Source organism: Balaenoptera borealis, assembly GCF_965194805.1.
Source record: "Balaenoptera borealis genome assembly, chromosome: 21".
Taxonomy (NCBI): Eukaryota; Metazoa; Chordata; class Mammalia; order Artiodactyla; family Balaenopteridae; genus Balaenoptera; species Balaenoptera borealis.
In genome coordinates, this window is record NC_138880.1 from 2,001,712 (window position 1) to 2,024,895 (window position 23,184).

Here is a 23,184-nt window from a genome sequence, read left to right on the forward strand (position 1 = left end):
TACTTTCTGCACTGTTCATTATACCAAGAGTATTTCACCAAAAAATTTATTGCTTAAAAATTTAAACTTTTCCAAATTTGATTAAAGGAATACATTTTCTAAAGACATTTAGTATTTTTATTTTTTTATGAAATTCTAGTTTTTTGCTAGTATCAAATAAGCAGTATATCTCCGTTAGCTTTTTCATAGTTAACGTCCCCAACTTTTGTGGCATTTGTACGTTTTGACCTTTTACTCCTTTTTCAAATTGTCTTTGTTGGTTCTCTTCTCTCCATAATTTTTTAAATTAAAACAGCTTTGTAATGTAAAAATTTATATCTAAATCTAATTGTATATTTACCTACATGTATTTTAGCATTTTTGAATACTTCCCTTTTACTTAATATATGTAATAATGTCAAATCACATCAAATTAATATACAGTAGTACAGTTAATCACTGTCTTATTACTGAGTTTGGTTTTTTTCTTCCACATTTTTACCATAAACAATGCATAAGCATTTAGTTAGGTATACTTTTTTTTTTTTTCTTTTGATTTAATTCTTTAGAGTAGTTCTTGGGTCAAAGTTAAAACATGCTGCTTGGTATCTAAATTGTTTTCCACAAGATGCTACTGAATGACAGCCACTCTGGCTGCTCACTCTCACTTCCTAATTTTTCCTTCCTCATCGCCATTCCTCTGTCTTTGATGACTTTTCTTTCCCCGCCATTTCCTTGACCTTCAGCATCTCTCTCCTCCAAATATGTGATGAGTCCATGTCTTCAGTTCTACCTGCTTAGCTTTGCTGAAGTTTTATTTATTTATTTTTATTGTTAATAAATGATAGGACATTTCTAATTGGATGTTTTATTTTGTATTTTCTTTTAGGAATTTAAACTTTGGGATAATGAGCTGCAGTATGTAGACGAACTTCTCAAAGAGGATGTGAGAAATAACTCTGTCTGGAACCAAAGATACTTCGTAATTTCTAACACCACGGGCTACAATGATCGTGCTGTTTTGGAGAGAGAAGTCCAGTTAGTAATCACTTGTTCACTCATTAAGAGAATATTTGTTTGCCTACCATGTCTCATGTTACTACTGAGGTACGGGGCATAAAGGCGTTGGGATACAGCAAAGATCAAGATTGCCCCAATCCTACCCTCATAGAAGTAATAGGACAGAATACTTACGTGAAACCTATAATGATAAATTTACGAATAATATAGTGTATAGCAGCAGTCCCCAAGCTTTTTGGCACCAGGGACTGGTTTCGTGGAAGACAGTTCTTTCACGGACCGGGGGTGGGGTGGGGCTGGTGGTGGGATTGGTTCAGGTGGTAATGTGAGCGATGGGGAGTGTCCACAGCCTGGGGGTTGGTGGCCCCTGGTGTATAGTAAACCTTTACTTAGTAGTGCCTTAAGTTTCTTGAAATATTGTTGCTACTGTAGATTGAGAAGAACTCAGATTTCATAGTGTCTAGGAAGCTTTATTTTAAAACTATCTCATTAAATTTTAGATAACAGTCCCCAGATGCCATGTTACTCTAGTGCAGGGTTTGGGCCAATGAGTCTTTGTTGTCCTGTGCATTATAGGATGTGTGGCTGCATTCTCAGCCTTTATGCCCTATATCTCAGTAGTAAACCCCACCCCAGCCCAAATCACCCCCAGTTGAAAACTGCTGTAGCATACAAAATGCTGTTATAAGATCTAGAAATTTCTGAATTGGCATGAATTTCTATATTCTGTCCATAAACCTCTTTTCTGACTTTGTCTAATTTGTCTCAGTGTCTTGATTGAAATTTGAATATGTTTATTGTCTTTATAGCCTGATGAGATCATAGTCATATTTTAATTATAAAAGTTGTTTCAACAGCTCCTAGGAAGAGCTGATTTTGTGGTACATCTACCTCTCATCTCCCTTGCCCTTACTTCTGCTTGGATCAGGGCAGTTGGCTCTAATTTTATCTGTTCTATTTATAGGGTTCTGGTGATTTAAATTTTAAAAAAGCACACACACACAGTCTCCAATCTAGTGTCCTATATTAACTCTCTTCTCCAGGCTTCTTTCTTTATAATATTCATAATTTTCGTAATGCTGAATGAGTTTATTATTACTTTCTGTGAAAAAAAATGCTGTTAAAACAGCACTGCAACGAAACTAAGATTACTAAACTTTAGTCAGTGACTAACTCATTTGAGCAAGTATATACTGAAGCAAAGTTCTGTAACTCCCTTGGAATTTTTTGTAACTGGATCTAAATTACAATTAATAATCTGGTTAAGGGGAAGAGAAAAGTAGGGAGTGTCCATTTGGAATGGAATCACATCATAGTTTGCAGGTACTCTTGTTTTGGAATATAAGAAATATGCAGTTGTTGGTTTCTTATTTTTATTCTTTGTCTATATAATCTCCATGCTTGTCTATTTTTTATTATAGCTTCCAAGATTATTTAGTTCTCCTTTTTCAATGAGTAATGATTTTTCTGGCGTAAGTATGTCTTAGACATTTTCCCCAAGATTGCTTCAGCGAAAAAAGGACAGTCTCCTTGTTGTAGCTGACATTTCCTTCAGAGGGAAAGCCTAAATGAAAGGAAGTCTCCGACATTAACTTCTTTTCCATTTGTGAACTGAGCCTTCGTATTACTTTGTAAATAAGAATTGACCATTGCAGCCACGAGGGAGTCTCTAATTCAGATATAACCTAGGGAGGTACCAAGTCCACCAGCAGAGATAAGTGAAAGCTCATGTCCAAGCTGTGCCACCATCATAGGAAGACTGTTTCTCATTATTGCACTGCTCTTGCAGAGTTATACACATGTTTATTTGTGGTCTTTTTCTTACAGGTACACTCTGGAAATGATCAAACTAGTACCACATAATGAAAGTGCATGGAACTATTTGAAAGGGTAAGAGGTTGTTTTTGCTTTTTTTTTTTTTTAACCTGCTAACATGAGTCATCGTGGAATATGTTCCATAATAAGATTCCAAAAGGACACTAAAGAATTTTCCATTTTTCTGGATCTAAGAGCAGAAGTGTAACAGCGTTATGATAACACCCAAGAACAGTACCCTCTACCCTTTCCTTAACCTCCCAGGCACATACCAGCACAGTTTTTAGAATAGTCCATGAGTAGACAGTGACACAATTTTAACAGCATTTATGAATCCTGGGGTCTTCATGTCACAGAACGGAATACACACACCAGTTTCTGTTCAGCTCAGGATCACGGGAAGACAAGACAAATCACTTACAAACAGATTGCACAGACGCCTAGCCACCCTTTGTGTTGTCATTTCCGGAGATCTCCTGTTACAAGTCTCACTCCTTAAATCAGCAAGGTTTCTCTTGCCACTGACATCACCTGGCTCCTTGTCAAACTTAAGGGTCTCCAAGGAAACAGGCCCAAAGAGCACAAAGCATGGAGCTCAGTCACATTTGGAGATCTGTCAGAGCTTGGGGCCTATAGTATCTGGAGAGCTAAAGGGATGAATAACCATCTCAAGACACAGAAATGTCTCTCCTGTTTTTTTCCTTCCCTTTTAATTTTAAGAAAATGGAATTTTTTTCCTTTAATTTTGTATGTTGCAGTTTGACTTACAAATGATTATTTTTAAACTTCATTATTCTTTTTAGCTTATTTTACCCAGCTCTTAATTATGCATGATAAAGCTCACATTTAATTTAAAAATTTCATTTCATTTCAACCTCATTCAAAATGTTTCCTTTTCTTGCTTATATTACAGGGGTCATTTTCTCTTGATCTTTCTACTGTTTTTGTTCTTCCTTCTCAAAATTGGGAATAATTTTTTTTTTTTTTTTTTTAGGATTTTGCAGGATCGTGGTCTTTCCAAGTATCCCAACCTGTTAAATCAATTACTTGATTTACAACCAAGTCACAGTTCCCCCTACCTAATTGCCTTTCTCGTGGACATCTATGAAGACATGCTAGAAAACCAATGTGACAACAAGGAGGACATTCTTAATAAAGCATTAGAGGTAAGCTGGCAGGACTCAGCGATTTCTTCTTGGAGCCTCAAAGCTGGGTCTGCCCAGCGACACCAGTATTCACGCCCCTTTCAACACAGCCACTCAGAATTCCGTGCAGGGCTATTCTGCTGTTTAGGGCGACACCCACATCACTAGTGCACATAGTATGTGACTCCTAGTGGTGTATCTCATTTGATCACGACCTGAATGAAACTGTACTAGTCCAAACGCATTTGCCCTAGGGATTAAATTACACATTTCCTTTAATGAATTTTTGTTGTTCATTTTCAGTTATGTGAAATCCTAGCTAAAGAAAAGGACACTATAAGAAAGGAATATTGGAGATATATTGGAAGATCTCTTCAAAGCAAACACAGCACAGAAAGTGACCCACCTACAAATGTACAGCAATAACACCATCTAGAAGAACTTGATGGGATGCTTTTATTTTTCTAAGAGACTCAGGAGTTAAAAACCAGAGCGATCATCCCCTTTGCCTGTGGTGTGAAACGTACATTACACGGGCACTGCTTTTTAACATGAACCCAGTGTGATGCTCCTGGGGCGCTGCTGCTGTTCAGACTGGTTCTGAGTGATTTGATTCTTGTTAAGCAGAGTGATTCAGGGGAGGGAGGAGAAACAGGAAGTCCCCAGAGGAACTTGGTAGCCTTTCAGCATTCACTGTAACCCCTTAGCAGCAACTCCCCTAAACGGTGTATGTGTCAGGATTTGCAGCGTTAATGTTTGCAGCAACGCGTATGTAAAGGACATGAGTCACTTACATTTCAGTTCAGAAAGCAGGGAGTGCAGTTGTTACATTAGAGCTGCTCTGCCACACTCACAGTATCTTGCTATCACTGTAACCAACTAATGCCAAAAGAATGGTTTTGTAATAAAATTATAGCTGTATCCTAAAACAATGCCATAGTGGTTTGACTTTTTAAATAGCATTTAACTATATACAGGGGACATTGTCTCGGCTTAGAAAAGCAATTGAGGAAGGATATATTGCTATAAAACTGAAGAAACCAGAAACATGACTATGTTAAAGGAAATGTAATTAAAATGTGAAGTGGTCAGTTCTTGACTACAAGCAACAAAATTCACTCAAGGTGGTTTAAAACTCACAGGGTTTATTGAGGTATATAGGTAGCTCACAGAATAATTACCCAATCTTCCAGAAATATGTCCCAAAACCCCACTGCAGAACTGGAGCATCACATTGCTGTTGCCTGTGCTAGGATCAGGAACTGCTGAGTGAGGCCGCCAGCTCCATGTCCACCTCCACAACATTCCACGCAGGCTCACCTGCTTCCCTTCCCACAGGACGTGGCTCCAAAGTAAAGGCTCACTTTAGTGCATCTGATCAGAAAGAACCTAAAGGACATCGAACACCCTTAACTGCAAAAAGGAATCTGGGAAATGTAGTTTATAGCTCTCCAGCCTCCACGCTTCAGGAAGACATGCTAGAAAGGAGTTGAAGGTTGAACAAGAGAGTTTCTGTGTACCTGCACGTAATTAAATCTCACCTTATCAATAAAGAATTTTTGTTCAGTGTTCAAAGCACCAAACTATAACTCAAGAAATTATATAGAGTAGAACAGGGACTTCCCTGTCAGTCCAGTGGTTAGGACTCAGCCCTTTCACTCAGGGGCCTGGCTTCAATCCCTGATCAGGGAACTAAGATCCTGCAAGCTGCGTGGTGCAGCAAAAAAACAAACCAAAAAAAAAAAAAAGAACAGTTATCTCAAGAATTCAGAAAATAACGATATATTTTTAAAATTATTTATTTATTTATTTGGCTGCACCACGTCTTAATTGCAGCATGTGGGACCTTTAGTTGCGGCGTGTGGGATCCTCAGTTGCAGCATGCGAACTCTTAGTCATGGCATGTGGGATCTAGTTTCCTGACCAGGGATCGAACATGGGCCTTCTGAATTAGGAGCACAGAGTCTTAGCCACTGGACCACCAGGGAATTCCCACAATATTTTTTTAAACAAACATTTTTTTTTTCTGGCCATGCTGCACAGCTTGTGGGAACTCCCAATAACAGTATTTTAATAATTCCTGGAGAAACTACCATATGACCCAGCAATCCCACTCCTAGGCATATATCTAGAGAAAACCATAACTCAAAAAGACACATGCACCTCAATGTTCACTGCAGCACTATTTACAATAGCCAAGACATGGAAGCAACCTAAATGTCCACCAACAGATGAATGGATAAAGAAGATGTGGCACATATATACAGTGGAATATTACTCAGCCATAAAAAGGAACGAAATAGTGCCATTTGCAGAGACGTGGATGGACCTAGAGACTGTCATACAGAGTGAAGTAAGTCAGAAAAATATCGTGTAATATCGCTTATATGTGGAATCTAGAAAAATGGTACAGATGAACTTATTTGCAAAGCAGAAATAGACACACAGATGTAGAGAACAAACTTATGGATACCAGGAGGGAATGGGTGGGGTGGGATGAATTGGGAGTTGGGATTGACATATATACACTACTATGTATAAAACAGGTAACTAATGAGAACCTGCTGTACAGCACAGGGAACTACTCAGTGCACTGTGGTGACCTAAATGGGAAGGAAATCTAAAAAAGAGGGGATATATGTATAACTGATTTCACTTTGCTGTACAGCAGCAACTAACAACATTGTAAAGCAACTGTACTCCAATAAAAATAAATTTAAAAAAAAACCACTAATTAAAAGGAAGACCAGTCTGATTAAAACAAACAAACAAAAACAAATAAAATAACTAGGATAATGGTGAAAAAAAATTCCTGGAGAAAATATACTTTGTGGGTATTTAACATTTTACATGTCAGTTTTTGTTTTTAGACCCCAAAAATCTCTGAATTTATATTTGAAATTTTCATAAAGTGTCATCCCTATGTAGACAATTTCAAAGGTGTCATGAAAAAAAATTGTACAGAAAAGTTTTCATAAGATGGCATTTACTCTCAGAAACTACCTCGTCATTGTCCCCAAACTGATTAGATTCAGGGCTGCTGACTCAACAAAGCTCGTAAGAGACTGTTTAATAAAAAGCATAATGGCAGTTTACTAATTTACACTGAGAAATGTAACAGGCGGACCAAGCAATTGCATCAGCCTAGCCACTTAGCATTTTCTGCCTGAAGTTTAGGTGGCAATTCATTTATCAAAATGTTGCTTAGTGAGTATGGAATCAGGTGAGGAGGCCCCATGATTCAAGTGTATCTTATTTTGATGATCCCAATGAGGGCCATCTCCTGACGGGCAGCTGAATACAGAGACCTGGCAGTGCACTTTTTTCATTGGACTAACAATTAAAATGTGGTCTGTGTGGGCTTCCCTGGTGGTGCAGTGGTTGAGAATCTGCCTGCCAATGCAGGGGACGCGGGTTCGAGCCCTGGTCTGGGAAGATCCCACATGCCGCGGAGCAACTGGGCCCGTGAGCCACAATTACTGAGCCTGCGCGTCTGGAGCCTCTGCTTGGCAACGAGAGGTCGCGATAGTGGGAGGCCCGCGCACCGCGATGAAGAGTGGCCCCCGCATCGCGATGAAGAGTGGCCCCCGCTTGCCACAACTAGAGAAAGCCCTCGCACAGAAACGAAGACCCAACACAGCCATACATACATACATACATAAAAAGAATGTAAGCAGACAAGAATAGCATTAAAAAATTTTTTTTTAAATTAGAAAAAAAAATGTGGTCTGTGGAGGGGCTGTTAGCTCAAAATTATTTATCCAATAATACTTTCACTGTGTTGCTATCTGCACTGCTGGCGCATAAACAGTGGGTAAAATTGCCGGTGCCTTAGCACAAATCAAGGCAGTGGTACTGAGTAGTCATTGTATTCTTCACTGCCATGCATTCACTGAACAATGTACTTGATGAATCAGTAATTATGTATTTTATTCACAGCACTCACTGTCTTGTCAGTATTTTGTGTGACTGAATGGAAGTATGCCTAAACTTTTTGGTTGTCTTGAAGAAAAGCATTTGTGCAATTGTGTAAGTTGTGGCCCAAACAGGCCACTCTTCTTGGAATGCCATTTGTACTTGAACAACTGAGTGTTTGTTGCCAGGCGTAAAATTTGAGCTTTTGAGGGAAAATTTTAATCTACCACAGTCAGCTTGACAGCTTCCCGCTACCTTCTGATGAAATCAAAGTGATGATATTAATGAATTATTAATGAATTATTAATTATTGAATCAATAATGAATAGTTAAATGTATCCACAATTGGTGGATCCGTATAGCTCAATGGACCAATATTTTCCAAATGACCCATCTATGATATTATCATGAATGCATAAACAATCCATTCACATTACCAGATGTAACAGAACACAAAAAGTACATTGATAGGGTTGCAGATTCCACACTGCAGCTAACCTTTGAGAAACCACCACTTGTCGAATTTTGGTGTAGTATTGAAGAATATCCACAACTTCTTAAAAGACTCCTAAAATACTCCCTTTCTGACTATGTATCTGTGTGTATGAGTGGATTTTCTTCATGTACTTCAACCAAAAACACCATATTCCAACAGATTGAATATAGAAGCAGATAAAAGACTCTGGAAATCTTCTATTAAGTCGGATGAAAGAGATTTGCAAAAATGTAAAACTGCCATTTTCCTGGTTGGTTTTCTGGAAAATATAAGTTTCATAAAATGTTATTTTTGTTAACATGTAATGGGTTTATTGCTTTATTAATGAATTAAAATTTTAAAATCTCAAATATAGCAATTAGCACTAGCTTGGACCCACATTAATGAAATCTGGAGCAAGAGAAGAGAGTCAGACACTACTATCTCTGCCCTCAGGGACCCCAATTTTGAGAGAGACCAACAGTATGCTACTCCCCTCAGTACCCTGAAAATGTTTATTAGCTTGTTGAAGAAGTACTATTTGGGAACACAGAAGCAGGAGGGATTATCTTTCTGATGGAGTCAGGAAGGGTTCACAAAGGAGGACAAATTTCGTTACTTACATCCTTTAGTGAGGCCTTCAACTCAATTCTGTAATTGGTTATATCTCAGATATTAACTTATAAATTAGTAAGAGAGTCCAGAAGGTTTCTCTCTGGAAATTACGTTATAAAAAGCAATGTTTTTCAAATTGGGTTGTAACCCATTAATGGGCAAGTCAGTGTGTATTGACAAGCTTTAAAAACAAAAAAGTATATATAATAGAACTTTCAACTTCATTGAATTCTCTCACATTTTATTTCTTTCCTTCTACTTGATTTGGTCCACTCTAGCTTTTTTGCCCAGCAGTTATTGCGATATAATTGACAAGTAATACTGTGTAAGCTTAAGACATACAATATGATGATTTGATATATATTGTGAAATGACTACCACGTTAAGATTAGTGAACAGATCCTTCACCTCACACTTGTGTGTGTGATCTCTCTTAGCAAATTTCTAGTATATAGTACATGCTCTAATATTTTAAGGTGGAAGCTTATATTGATCCAAGCTTAGATGATGATTTTTTCCCCAATATAAGCATTTAATGCTATACATTCTATTTTTATTCAGCTCAAAATATTTTCTAATTTCCCTTCTTGAGACATCCTCTTTGAGTCAGGGATTATTTAGAAGTGTATCATTTAATTGCCAAGTGATCAGAGACTTTCCTGTTATTCTCTATTATTATTTTTTAGTGGTTACTCTAGGAATTATATAACACGTATTCAACTTTTTACAGCCTATTTATATCAATATTTTATCACTTCAACTGGCATGTAGAAACCTTACCACGGTATAGGTCTCCTGACCCCCACCATTTATGCCATAGCTGTCTTATATATTACCTATACTTACATTGAAAACCCCATCAGACAATTTTATACTTTTTGCATTCAACCACCAAACATATTTTAAAGAACTCAAGAAGAGTGGCCTATTACATTTACCGAGAGATTTACTATTTTTGTTACTTTTCTTTCATTCCTGATGTTCCAAGTTTCCTTCTGGTATAATTTCCCTTTTGCCTGAAGAAATCTCTTTCAGCAGTTCTTTTAGATTAGTTCTGCTGGTTGCAAATTATGTTTAGTTTTCCTCAGCTGAGAATGTCTTTATTTCATCTTCATTCCTGAAAGATGATTTCGCTGGATACAGAATTATGAGTTTACAATTCTTTCAGCACTTGGGAAATGTCACTTCCTGTCATTAGAATGGCACCTACATGTCATCTCTCTCTGGCTGCCTGCAAAATTTTTGTCTTTAGTAATTTGATTTTGATGTTGTCTGGGCCTGGATGTCTTTGGATTTACCCTATTTGCTCAGCTGCTTGAATCTGTAGGTGTCACCAAACTCGGGAAATCTTCAGCCATTACTTCTTCAAACATTTTTTCAGCCCTTTCTCTTCTGTGGGATTCTCAATGCAAGAATGTTAGACCTTTTGTTCTTGTCCCGCAGGTGCCTTTTGTTCTTTTTTTTCCCCTTTCTTTTTCCTTTTTTTTCTCTGTTGGTCAGATTAGATCATTTCTATTAATCTGTCTTCAAATTCACTGACTTTTTTTCTCTGTCATCTCCATTCTACTATTGAACCAATCCAGTGAGTTTTTTGATTTGGTTATTATATTTCTCAGTTCTAGACATGGGCATTGGGAAGGGCTGCAGCCTGTGAATTATTGTGAAGCGATGGGAGTTCCCCGAAACCCACTGGAAAGTTGAAACACTAGATGTGGATGGCTGTGGCTCACGACAGGAACTGAAGACACTGAGAGATGCTGAGGTGTGTGCGTGTGTTTTGTGCGTTCCTACGCAGCGCGGCTCAGCTGGGTGCATTTTTCCGCATTCACCTAGTGTTCTTCCAGGATGAAGTCACGCATAAACAAACGTGGACGTCTAGCACGGGCAACCCCGGGGGCCTGTAAAAGCACAGAGCGCTGGCCCCAGCCCCGGGTCTGGGATGGAGCCCAGAATTCGCACTTCTGACAAGTTCCCTGGAGCCGTGAAGCGTCGGCACCTGGTCTGAGGACCGCCCTTTGGAAGCACCGCCTTGCGCTGAGCGGGAGCTTTCTGCAGCGTCTAGATCTTACAGGTCCTCTCCGCACCCGCACCCGCGCCCGGCTGCGCGTCCGGACTAAACACATCACCGCCCTCACGCGCTGGCAGAGAAGCATCCGCCACAGGAGCCAGCCCGGTGCGCCGGGGCTGCTTCCGGGTGCGCTCCGACTCTGGCTTTGCGTTCCGGCGACCGACCTCCGGTTGAGCGGCGGCGGGAGGACGACACCAGGGCGCACCCTCGCGCTGGTCCTGCTGGGCGCGCTTCCGGCTGCGCAGGCGCAGGAGGTTGCGTGCCAGACCCGGGGCGGGGACCGCAGGTAGGGGCGGCGGGCCGGGGCGGCGGGCGGGCGCGGTGAGAGTTGGGCTGCGTCCTGCCCGGCGCCCGAGCTGGACGTGAGCCGACGGACACGCCGCCGGGACAGGCTTCAGCTCCTGCCTCTGTTGGTGCCGCGCTGCGACCGCCTCCAGGTCTGGAATCCTCTGCTGCCCCCTTTTCAAAAGCAGGGTTTAGCCGTGTTCTTTGGTGGTCTTGTCTTCTCCACCCTTGCTTGACCTTTACTATAGAACCTTAAGGCTAAGCAGGCTTCCGGAATATTTAAAATAATTAATGTACCTGTGCTTTGTTGGCAAAATGGGATTCTAACCAAAATTGTATGGGCGGGGCGGGGGGCACTAATTCATTTCTTCTCTGGTTGTGTAAAATATTCTGCAGCTGGTAAAAACCAATTTTGTTCCATCGCTTTTCTTTCTTTTTAAATTAAGCTGTGAGTGTATAGTAGTGGGAACCACTTTTTTCCTGTTGCCAATTTTTTCTTATCATTGTCAGAAATCCTTTGTGTCTAAACAGTGCCTGAATTTCTCCTACCCACCTGGACCTTCAATCGTTATTTCTTAATTTGCAGAAGCTTTCAGTGTCGTTTTGCTTATTCCTGGACGAGAACATTTCCTCAGCCATACAACCTCTTCCCTAGCTCTGGGCAACCTACTCCAGAAATATGCCTTTAAAAGAAAAAAGAGGGGACTTCCCTGGTGGTCCAGTGGTAGAGAATCCGCCTTACAATGCAGGGGGCGCGGGTTCGATCCCTGGTCAGGGAACTAAGATCCCACATGCCGCGGGGCAACTAAGCCCGCATGCCACAACTGGAGAGCCTTCGTGCCGCAAAGTGCAAAGCCCACGCCCTGGAGCCTGGGCGCCACAACTAGAAAGACGCCCGTGGCTGCAACGAAAGATCCTGCATGCCGCAACTAAGACCCATTGCAGCCAAAAACAAATTAAGTAAATAATAAATCTTTAAAAAAAAGACCCTCAGGTGATGGAGTGGGTGAATGACTTCTTTAAGAAGTGGGTGGGACTTCCCTGGTGGCACAGTGGTTACGAATCTGCCTGCCAATGCAGGGGACACGGGTTCGAGCCCTGGTCCGGGAAGATCCCACGTGCCGCGGAGTAACTAAGCCCACGTGCCAGAATTACTGAGCCCCTGCTCCGCAACAATGGAAGCCACCGCAGTGAGAAGCCCATGCACTGCAACGAAGAGTAGCCCCCGCTCGCTGCAACTAGAGAAAGCCCGTGCGCAGCAATGAAAACCCAATGCAGCCAAAAATAAATAAAGTAAATAAAATGATTGAAAAAAAAGACCTCATTGAAACCTTCCACATGTACACAGGAAGTGTGTGCAAACCTGAATCACCAGCTGCGGTATAGTCAATCCAAAAGAGCGAAGTAGAGCGTCATGTATCTGCTTTGATAAACCTCAAAAACATAATGCTGGGCTTTTAAAAAAGCAAGTAATAAGAGGACTGTGTATCCTGCATCCCCGATACAGAGGGATTCTACGCCATTGTCTATGAGGGACTTGAGCATCCGCAGATGTTGGTATTCGCAGGAGGTCCTGGAACCAATCCCCTGCGGTTACTGAGGGACAAACAGTACAACACTGCTTGTATTAATATAAAGTTTGAAAACATACGTGTATTATGTGTTGTTATTTATGGGCACATACTCATGTGAGAATAAAATGCATGCGTGGAAATTATTAAACTTCAGCATGCACCCCCATGTCACGTGTGTTAACACAGATGTCTGGGCTCCACCTCAGAGTTTCTGATGCAGTAGGTGTGGGGCAAGGACTCAAGAACCTGCATTTCTCAGAAGTTCCAGGTGGTGCTGCGGCAGGTACAGGGACCACAGTTTGAGAACTACGGACATACCAACTTGAGGATGGGGACTACTTCTTGGGATGGAGCAGAATAGGACTGCGAGGGGTACCTGGCTTCAGCCATGTTTGTAATATGTTATTTCTTTAAAAAAGGGGATGCAGTATTACTTGACAGAGCTGGGTGGGTGCTCATGATCTTATGTTTTTTGTTTTTTTTTTATAAATTTATTTATTTATTTATTTATTTTTGGTTGTGTTGGGTCTTCATTTCTGTGCGAGGGCTTTCTCTAGTTGTGGCGAACGGGGGCCACTCTTCATCGTGGTGTGCGGGCCTCTCACTATCGCGACCTCTCCCGTTGCGGAGCACAGGCTCCAGACGCGCAGGCTCAGTAGTTGTGGCTCACGGGCCCAGTTGCTCCGTGGCATGTGGGATCTTCCCAGACCAGGGCCCGAACTCGTGTCCCCTGCATTGGCAGGCGGGTTCTCAACCACTGCACCACCAGGGAAGCCCTGATCTTATGTTTTAACTTTCTTTATGCTTGAAACATTTCAGGAAAGAAAAAAGATCCTAGTCGGTGAGGAAAATGGATTGGAAAGGAGAAAGCAGTGGGAGAGTGCGTAGGAAAGCGTTGCAGAAGCCCGGGAAGGTGATGCTTAGACCAGGGCGGGGGAACGGGGTGGGGGGGTCGGGTGTGAGCAGATTTGGGAGCTTTGCGGGGACAAGTGACTGACGGTGCCGACTGGTTGGTCTAGTGGTTACAAGGAGGGAGGAATGAAGTCACCTGGTCGTGTGCCCGTCACAGAGGGGAACCCTGTGGAGTGGGCATGCTGGTGACCGGAGAGACAGAATTCAGGTATGGATGTTGCAGACCTTGAGGGGCCAGCTGAGCGAAGTGTAGGATAAAGAGCCAGGCCACGGAAGAGACTTGAAACGATCAGCGTGTACACAGCCGCCAGAGCCACGTGCAGGGACAAGACTGTGTAGAAGGCGTGGAATGGAAGGGGGGCCCGTGACATCCAGAGGGATGCCGTCACCTAAGGTGGGCTGGCTGGCTGCCCCCCGCCACCCATTCTTGTACGGCCTGTGAGCTGAGGATGCTTTTCACTTTTTTAAATGTTGGGGCAAAATCAAAAGAACGTGTGGCATGTGAAACGAATCTCAGCTTCCATGAGCACCGTTTTGTTGGGGCACAGTCACGCTCGCTCACTTGTGTAGCATGGCCTGGCCGCTGCTGACGACGAGATGAAATAACTCTGACGGTTACCTGGTCACCCGGCACCACTGCTCCTCACCCCGCACGTCACAGTGCCGTGGCCACTCGATTCCCGCTTCTGGCCCCTAAACCTGAACATTTACTGTCTGATCCTTTACAGAAAAAAAGTTCTCTGGTCCCTGACCTCAGGTCTAAGTTGACACACTCTTGGTCACTTTAAATGCTACAGAGGAGAGATGGCTGTGGTTTTGCCCATTTCTTTAAGGTCACCTTCTAAGAATCAGGCATCGGTGGAAGAAGCTCAGGAGACCGTGAGGCCTGAGTGGTGAACGTTGTCATCATGTCCACAGGAGTCCTGGAAGATGCCCGGAGGGAGAGGTGGAGAGAAAGATGTGGGCCCGGAATCTCGATGAGGACGGTGAGCAGACAGCCCCCTGCGGCATTGCTGGGCATTGCTGACCGGACTCAGCTGGTGGGTGAGCACGTGGCATCGTCTCGAGAAAGGAGCAGTTACACGAGGCTGGAGCAGTCGAGTGGAGCCAGGGTCTCTCGAGCACCTCGTCACGACAGCAGGGATGAGCAAAGTGGCGTGTTCTCTTCTCCTTAGGAGGAGTGCACTGACCCGTAGAAGAGTCCATTCCTTCTAAAATCCCCTGCTCAGCAGGAGAGTGTCACTCCTGGCCCTTCACCTGCAGCCTTATCACTGGAAGAATACAGTTGTCACTCACTGAGATTGTGAACACTGAAAACAGCAGATTTGAGGGGAAGAGTTGAGTTTGGGAAGTATTTTTATATTTTAATGTTGAGATTTTGTATATACATAAAAATACATACCACTCTTCTTTATCCATTCCTCTGTCGATGGACACTTAGGTTGCTTCCAAGTCTATTTATATGGTAAATAGAGCTGCAGTCAGCATTGGGGTGACTTTATCCATTCCTCTGTCGATGGACACTTAGGTTGCTTCCATGTCTATTTATATGGTAAATAGAGCTGCAGTCAGCATAGGGGTGACTTTTCGAATTAGTGGGTTTTTTTTTTTTTTTTCTGGATATATACCCGCAAGTGGGATTGCTGGATCATATGGTAGTTCTAATTTTAGTTTTTTGAGGGACCTTCACACTGTTCTCCATAGTGGCTGCACCAATTTACATTCCCACCAACAGTGCAGGAGGGTTCCCTTTTCTCCACACCCTCTCCAGCATTTATTATCTCTTGTCTTTTTCATGATGGCCATTCTGACAGGTGTGAGGTGATATCTCATTATGGTTTTAATTTGCATTTCTCTGATGATTAGCAATGCTGAGCATCTTTTCGTATGTTGGCCGTTCATATTGTCTTTGGAAAAATGTCTATTCAGGTTTTCTGATCACTCAGCCATAAGAAAGAATGAAATTCTGCTATTTGTAACAACATGGATGGACCTAGAGAGTATTATGCTTAGTGAAATAAGTCAGAGAAAGACTAATACCGTATGATGTCACTTATATGTGGAATCTAAAAATAAAACCAACAAATGTATATAGCAAAACAGAAACAGATATAGAGAACAAACCAGTGGTTACCAGTGGGGAGAGGGAAGGGAGGGGGCAAGATAGAGGTATGGGATTAAGAGTTACAAACTCCTATGTATAGAATAGGTAAGCAGCAAGGATAATTGTACGGCACAGGGAATACAGCCATTATTTTGTAATACAGTAAGTCCCCTACATATGAACCTTTAAGTTGTGAGCTTTCAAAGGTCCGAACCTGCATTCCATCAACGTCAGTCGTGAGTGAAATGGCAGCTTGCCCTCTGTCTCCTATTGCTGACAATCCTTCAGCTCTGCCATCTCCCACCTTCTCTCCCTCCTCCAGTCAGTAACTCTTCTTGTCTGTTCACTTGATGCCAGCCCCTCTGTGCCAGCTGTTGTACTGTACTACTGTACTTTTCAGGGTACTGTACTGTAAGAATGTTTTCTGTATTTTTTGTGTTTGTTTTTTATGTATTATTTGTGTGAAAAGTATTATAAACCTATTACAGTACAGTGCTATAGCCGATTGTGTTAGTTTGGTACCTAGGCTAACTTTGTCGGACTTACGAACGCTCTCTTGGAACGGAACTCGTTCGTAGGTAGTGGACTTGCTGTAGCTTTAGACGGAATATAATCTAGAAAAATACTGAATCACTATGTTGTACACCTGAAACTAATACAATATTGTAAATCAACTATAATTCAATTAAAAAATTAGGTTGAGATATAATTTACAGGCTATAGATTTGCTATTTTAAAGTGTACAGTTAGAGACTTTTAGTATATTCACAAGGTTGTACAACCGTCACCACTAATTCCAGAACATTTTCATCCAAAAAGAAATCCTGTCACATCAACAGCCTCTCCCCATGTCCGCTTCCACCCAGGCCCTGGCAACCGCTGATCTACTTGCTGTCTCTAGACTTCCCTGTTCTGGAGTTTTATATAAATGGAATCATATGCTATTTCCCTTAGTTAATTTTCCTGAGAATAATGTTTTCAATGCATGTTGCAGCACGTATTAGTGCTTTATTCCTTTTAATGGCTGAATACTGTGTCATTGTGTGGGCACATCACGTTCTGTTTATCCAGGCATCATCTGATGGACATTTAGGTTGCTTTCACTATTTGGCTGTTATGAATAATGCTGCTGTGAACATTCATGTACAAGTGTTTGCATGAATGTATGTTTTCAGTTCTCTTGGGTAGATACCGAGCAGTAGATTTGGCGGTAACTCTGTGTTTAACCTTTGAGGACTTCCAGACTGTTTTCCACAGTGGCTGCTCCATTTTACATTGTCACCAGCAATGTCTGAGGGTTTCCTGTCCACACTTGTTAACCGCCTGGCTTTTTGATTATAACCATCCTAGCAGGTGTGAGGTGGGACCTCGTCGTTTTGGTGTGCATTTCCCTGATGACTATTGAAGTTGAGCATCTTCTCCTGTGCCTGTTGGCCATCTGTATATCTTCTTTGTAGAAATGTCTGTTCAAGTCCTTTGCCCATCTTTAAATTGAGTTATTTGTCTTTTTATTGTGAAGGAGAAATATTATTTTTGAGTTGTCCACCAGACTCCAGGTAGAGGTGTCAGGAAAGCAGGTGTGGAGTTCTGGGGAGGCTGGGATTGGGCTTCACACCTGGAGCTCAGCGGATGGGCATGGAGATCTCCCCACGCCGGGAACGAGGGCGGGGGCCAGGTCCCAGCCCACACGTGGTTTCCTGGGAGCCGAGTGCAGAGCATTTTCAGGAGGAGGGAGGGAGTGGTCGCCAGGCCAGGTGCTGCCGAGGGGCCAGGCCTGCACGTTGGCTGCTGAGCTTTGGCACAGGGTCTGTGCCGTCACTGGTGTCCCGCGTGCCCCAGTGCTGCAGTTAAGCCGGCGCACAGTGGTCCAGCCACATCGCTTGTCGGGGTAGTGACACTCCCTGCGGGTGGCAGCCAGCATCCGCCCCAGGCACCCTGAGTGCCAAGCTCCCGATGTCCAGGTCCCTCCCCACCCTCCACCGAGGCATCCAGGTGGTGACGCCTGCCTCCGCCCCGGGCCTCGCACCTGCTGCCGGGCGGGAGCCCATTGGATGGCGAGCGCCCCTGCCTCGCGGTGGTTGCTCACCTGCGCAGCCGCTCGCCTCACCCCCGTCGTGTCGCCCTGCGTTCTCGTCGGCGCTCGTTCTGGGTTCCGGCTGGGGCCTCCCACCCTGGGGCGCCTTTCACACCTTTGCTTCTTAAAAACATCAGGGGGCTTTTGAGTACCTTGCAAGGAGCATCCCAACCCCTCAGAGTCCCAGCCGCACCCGGACCCCAGCTCCTCTCCTGTCCACCTCCTGCCACAGCCCCACTGGACTAACAGAGCCACAGTTTACTTTCATCTTACTAACTGTTCAGTGCGTGTCTACTCAGCGCAGACACCTGCAGCGGAGACAGAGACAAAGCCAGACCCAAGACTCCCCTCTGCTCGCAGCTGTGATAGGAAGCAACGATCCTGGTAGGAGCTGGCGTCGAGCGTTGGTACAAGGCTGCTCTCAAGCCCTCTTTCACCCTCACAGTGACCCTGAGGCCCAGGGGGCTGTGTCACCCTCCGTCCTTCCTGAAATAAGACGGACCGTGCCTACTCCCTGTTTCACTGTCTGTTTTAGGAGCTCGCAGAAGCCATGGAGACGAGGCCCCAGGAGGGCAGGAAGGGGCCCCCGCCCAGGGACGTGCCCCCGGTGGTGGGACTGCTGCTGTCCATGGCCCTCATGAACGCCCTCCTCTACCTCTGCCTCGACCGGCTCTTCATCTCGCCCCGGCGCTCCACGGAGGACCCCACGCGCTGTCCCCACGGCCACTTCAGGATGGGGCCGATGAGCAACTGCTCCCCGTGGCTGTCCTGCGAGCAGCTGAGGACAGAAGTGAGGCAGATGAAGCGTGTCGGGGAAGGAGCCGTGAAGAGAGTGAGTCCCTGGCTCACCGCCCGGGGGAGCGGGTGGCCCGGCGGGAGGGGGGCTGGCACCGTGTGCCGGAAGCCACGAGCCCAGCCGCCAGTGCCTCCAGCTGGGACATCATCCTAGTAAAGGGAGGCGAAGGAAGGAAGCGGTGCACCAAGGAGTACTCTGCTTCGTTGTGGATAGTAACAGAAAACTAGAAGTAATAACTACAGGGCAATGGTTAAGTTATGGTCCAACCACTCGTAGAATATTCTACAGCCAGTAAGTGTAGTTAGGAACCCTGTGCGGCAACATGCAAAAGCTCTCATTATGATAAGGAGAAAAGCAAAATAGAAAATTGTGCAATACGCTGTTTTCATCTGCAAGATTATATATGTAGAAAAATATAAAAATGATAGAAAGTGTGTTATGGTGAAGGAAGATTTGGGGCAGTTTTTTTCGTTCTTATTTTTCAAACTCTATGGTGGTATTATATTGATTAAAAAAATTTTATTTTAAAAAGAGAAAGCACAGGGGCGAATTCAGTTCTCACGTAGAAGCTTCCAGAGCCCCGTCTCATGGGCTGCCTTTCCGCAGTGGTTGCACTGAGACAGGGTGAGTCCAGAAGCCAGTGAGGGGTGTTGAACAGGACAGACCCTCTGTGAGGATGCAGCGAGTGACGGCAGGGCTGCAGCTGGAGAGACAGCTGCGTCCCTGAATGGGGAAAGGATTCACCTTGAAGGAGGGAGTCAGAGGGGAGAAGGGAGGGGAATTAATGTGAGGTGAAAGCATGAAGCCAGGTGACGGGAAGGTAACGGGTTTCTTCAGATTCGCTGTGCATTGTAGTGGGTGCTGGGGGCACAGCAGTGCACAGAACAAAGGCCCTTGAAGCCAGCTGGGGAGTCAGACAGTCAAGAAGACAAGAAACAGGCGCGTAGGAAGCTGTATTAGTGACGTGCTCTGAGCCAGTGGGGCGAGGGAAGAGCCGCGGGCTTGTTACTCCAGGTGGTCAGAATGGCGTGGGTGTTTGGGGACAATGATCCAGCAAGAAAGATGGGGACCAGCAGACGCCCCTGGGTGGAGCGTGCCTGCTTGTCCGGGGACCAGAGGCAGGATGCGAGGAAGACGTCAGAGGTGAGGGTCCCCCGGGGCTGCTGGCCTCGGACTCCACTGCAGCGTGAGTGGAGGGGAGGACTGCCGGCCTGTGTGCAGAGCAGACCCGGCCGGGCTCGCGGGGAGCTTGGTGACAGGTGGCTGCAGCTCGACATGAGTGTCAGCACCAGACACAGCGAGAAATCGGTGGGTTCTAGTTGTCTCTTAAATGCGGGGGCGGCAGAACGTCCCAGTAGACTGGACGTGGGGTGTAAGGGAGGGGATGACGGAGGCGCCCGGCCGGGGCATCAGGGAGGACAGGGTCTGCGTTACCTGCCCGGGGAGGTCCTGTGTGTGTGTGAGGTGGCCAGGCAGGGACACGGGCAGTTGGGTGTACGAGTCTGGCACTCGGGGGGCGGGGATGTAGATTTGGGGGCGGGTGTTGACAGCATTGGGCTAAGAAGTCACCAGGGAGGGGAGTAGTAGAGGACTCACAGCCAGTTAATTTCTGCCTCCTTCGGAGAGGGACCCTGAGGGCTGCTCACGTGTTTCCATGCTGTTGCGCTCACTCAGAACATTTTTGGAAATTTTGGAATTGCTATTTACCCTGAAGGATGTTTTTGAGTAGCTTCGATGTTGGCAGATCATTGTTTGAGGACAGATTTGATTTTAAGGAACCTCGCAGATGACACCCAGCCCACTAGATTCAGCAATGTGGAATGTGGTTTGTTTGTTAAGGTGAAGGGCTGTTACACTGAGATTTTGTTTCTTTGGCTGAAACTTGCCCTTCGGGCACAGGTGTTCTGAGTGCAGGATGTCAGCTCCACTGGGAGCCCCATCTGTCCTGCCCCGTTGGGACCCCGGGGCCTGTGCATGGTCCGGCCCAGGGCAGCCCCCTGACCCTCCGTGTAGGCACCTACTCCAGCAATCCTGCTGCGGCCACCCTGCCCACGTGGGCATCCCTCCTCTCTGGCACCCGTTCTGGGGGTATAGTTTCTCAATAGGAGTTTCTGTGACCAAAGTTCCTGACGTCCCTGTCTGACCTCCACCCCCGCCCTTCCTGGCGCCCTGGCTTCAGTAATTCCTCGGGGCCTTGGTGGGCTAATCCCACCACCTTCTCCCTCTCTGACCCTCCCGCCTGTCTGCATCCCGACTCACCCAGCAGCAGATTCTGCGGCTGTGTCCTCGTCACTCTGGCGCACACACTGGCGACATCTCCCTGCATCTCTGTCTCCATCCTGCCTGGCAGGAAAGCCCCACACCTGGTTGACGCCAGCTGTGTATCTGCACTTGGGCAGCTGCCCTGGAGGCAGAGAGGAACGCCACAGCCCTGCCATTCCTGCACGACCGCAAACCTCAGCACAGCCCAGGGGTCAGGCTCTTTTCCCTTAGTAACTTCTCCCTCCCATTCTCTGAGGCAGACGTTCCCTTAACAACCCCCGCGTTTCCTTAGATGTTTCCTTAGCTGGTGATCTTGCTACTAAGATGTTATGAAAACAGAAGCCACCCAGAGGGCCCGTTCTCATCTGCCCACCTGACCTACAAACCTTCCAGCTCCGGGGTCGTCCCTGACTGCTCACAAGTTCCCTTTAAATGATTCCCCCTCCCCTACATCATCGCTCTTCCCCACTCTGAGGATGGTCCCTACTGGCTACACACAAACGCTCGCACTTTCAAAGAAAAAACCCTCTTCCCGTGATTCCCTGTTTCTTCCCCTCTGCTTCCTCCTCGCCCATCCACCCTTCCCTCATCCTCCCGAGAGGCTCCCAAACCCCGCCCTCCAGGGAGACGGCTCTCACCCAGCTTCCCGCCGAGCCCCGGCCAGATGCTGCTCTGCCCGCCTCTCACTTGACCTTTCCCGCAGCCCTTGGCTCCTGGTCTCTCCCTGCAGCCCGGGCTCCTCGACTTTCTGGTTTTCCTCCCCTGGGCAGCCCTTCCTAATTACTCCCCTTGGCTGCTCCTGTTCGCTCTTCTTGCCTCTAAAGCAGCGGTTCTTAGCCCAGAGGTGAGGCTACTCCTCAGGGCACGTTTAGCAATGAGTAGAGACCCCCGTGTGGCCGTCACAGCTGGGCGTGGGGAGGTGACACGGGCGTCCAGTGGGCAGAGACCAGGGGCACTGCTGACCACCCTGCCGGGCAGGGACGGCCCCATCCCCAGCAGGTGGCTGCGTGGCCCGAGGTGGCCCTGGTGCTGAGGCTGAGAAACCTTATTCCTCCCGGGGGCTACCGGGGTCCCCTTCCTTTGTCTTCTTGGGATGCACTCTTAGGTGATTTAATCTATCCATTGCTCTAAATGCATTTTATGGGCTGGCGACCCCCAGCTTGATACCTGCAGCCTGTTCCTCTCCCCTGAGCCGCAGGTCTGTGTATCCACCTGTACTTGACCTGTCTACTTGGGGGTCCCTTGAGCGTCTAGGTGTGACCAGGGTGGAACTCTTGGTAATTTCCCCTCTGAAGCCCCTTCTCCCCCAGCCCTCCTGTCTCAGTAAATGCCAGCGCTCCCCCCAGCGGCCCGCCAGACCAGGGAGTCAGCTTGCGTCCTCTCACCCCTCCCCCTGACTAGGCCAAGAGCAAGTTCCATCAGGTATGTTTTCAAAACATTTCCCAACTTGTTGGGTAACCCCTCTGTCCCTGGCCTTGGAACCAGCCTCCCTGCCCACGTGTGCCCTTCCCCGAGCCCCAGGCAGGCATCTTGCAGACACATTTCAGACCACACATGTCCCTTCCTTAAAACCCCCAGTGTCCTTAGGAAAAACCGCAAACCTGGGCCCTGCCTTCCTCCTAAACTCACCCAGGCCGGTCCGGGTCCTCACCCCACCCTGCAGTCACCCTGCCCTTTCTTTTGTTCCTTGATCAGACAAGCCCTTTCTCACCTCGGGGCCTTTCGCAGCCTGAAATCTCTTCCTCCCCATCTGCCTGACTCCTCATTTCCAGGTCTCAGCTCAGATGTCACTTCTCTGAGAGGCTTTCCCTGGCATCCCTCTCTAAACCCACCTCACCCCCTGCCGTGGACCCTCCCATCTGGCATCTGGTTTGTTGTCTCTTATAAATGCAAGCTTCCTGAGGGCACAGACACCAGTTACCTGTGTGTCCTCAGCACCTAGCCTGTGGCTGGTTCATAGAGCAAATTTTAGGGGCCTGAACACAAAGGCTCATTGGCTGAATCCACATAAAATAAAATACTGGCTTAGCTTTGACAGTTTCCTCACTATAGAAGCACACCACCACCCCCCCTTTCCCCAGACTGTGTTTCTGGTTTGTGTTTGGAATTGCTGGGGCCACAGATCCTCTCCTGCAGCTGGTTTGG

At 45.9% G+C, this 23,184-nt stretch overlaps 2 protein-coding genes and 1 long non-coding RNA gene across 3 annotated transcripts in view; 2 read left to right on the top strand and 1 right to left on the bottom strand.

Annotated features, from left to right (window-relative positions):
- The window catches only part of FNTA (farnesyltransferase, CAAX box, subunit alpha), a 32,296-nt gene extending 27,405 nt beyond the window's left edge, over positions 1 to 4,891 (top strand). The window contains exons 6-9 of the mRNA XM_082374883.1: positions 869 to 1,017; positions 2,827 to 2,889; positions 3,809 to 3,980; positions 4,263 to 4,891. Of these exons, the coding sequence (XP_082231009.1) occupies positions 869 to 1,017; positions 2,827 to 2,889; positions 3,809 to 3,980; positions 4,263 to 4,385 (507 nt within the window). The 3' untranslated portion in view covers positions 4,386 to 4,891. The remainder of the gene's footprint in view (positions 1 to 868; positions 1,018 to 2,826; positions 2,890 to 3,808; positions 3,981 to 4,262) is intronic.
- An 851-nt stretch (positions 4,892 to 5,742) lies between these two features.
- Positions 5,743 to 10,016, bottom strand: LOC309619602. The gene is made up of 2 exons (XR_014239078.1): positions 9,903 to 10,016; positions 5,743 to 8,629 (listed from the first exon to the last, which is right to left on the bottom strand). It is a non-coding gene; the product is annotated as an uncharacterized lncRNA (long non-coding RNA).
- A 2,754-nt stretch (positions 10,017 to 12,770) lies between these two features.
- Positions 12,771 to 23,184, top strand: part of POMK (protein O-mannose kinase) — a 30,815-nt gene continuing 20,401 nt past the window's right edge. The window contains exons 1-4 of the mRNA XM_082374882.1: positions 12,771 to 13,281; positions 13,711 to 13,804; positions 14,637 to 14,789; positions 18,517 to 18,813. Of these exons, the coding sequence (XP_082231008.1) occupies positions 14,712 to 14,789; positions 18,517 to 18,813 (375 nt within the window). The 5' untranslated portion in view covers positions 12,771 to 13,281; positions 13,711 to 13,804; positions 14,637 to 14,711. The remainder of the gene's footprint in view (positions 13,282 to 13,710; positions 13,805 to 14,636; positions 14,790 to 18,516; positions 18,814 to 23,184) is intronic.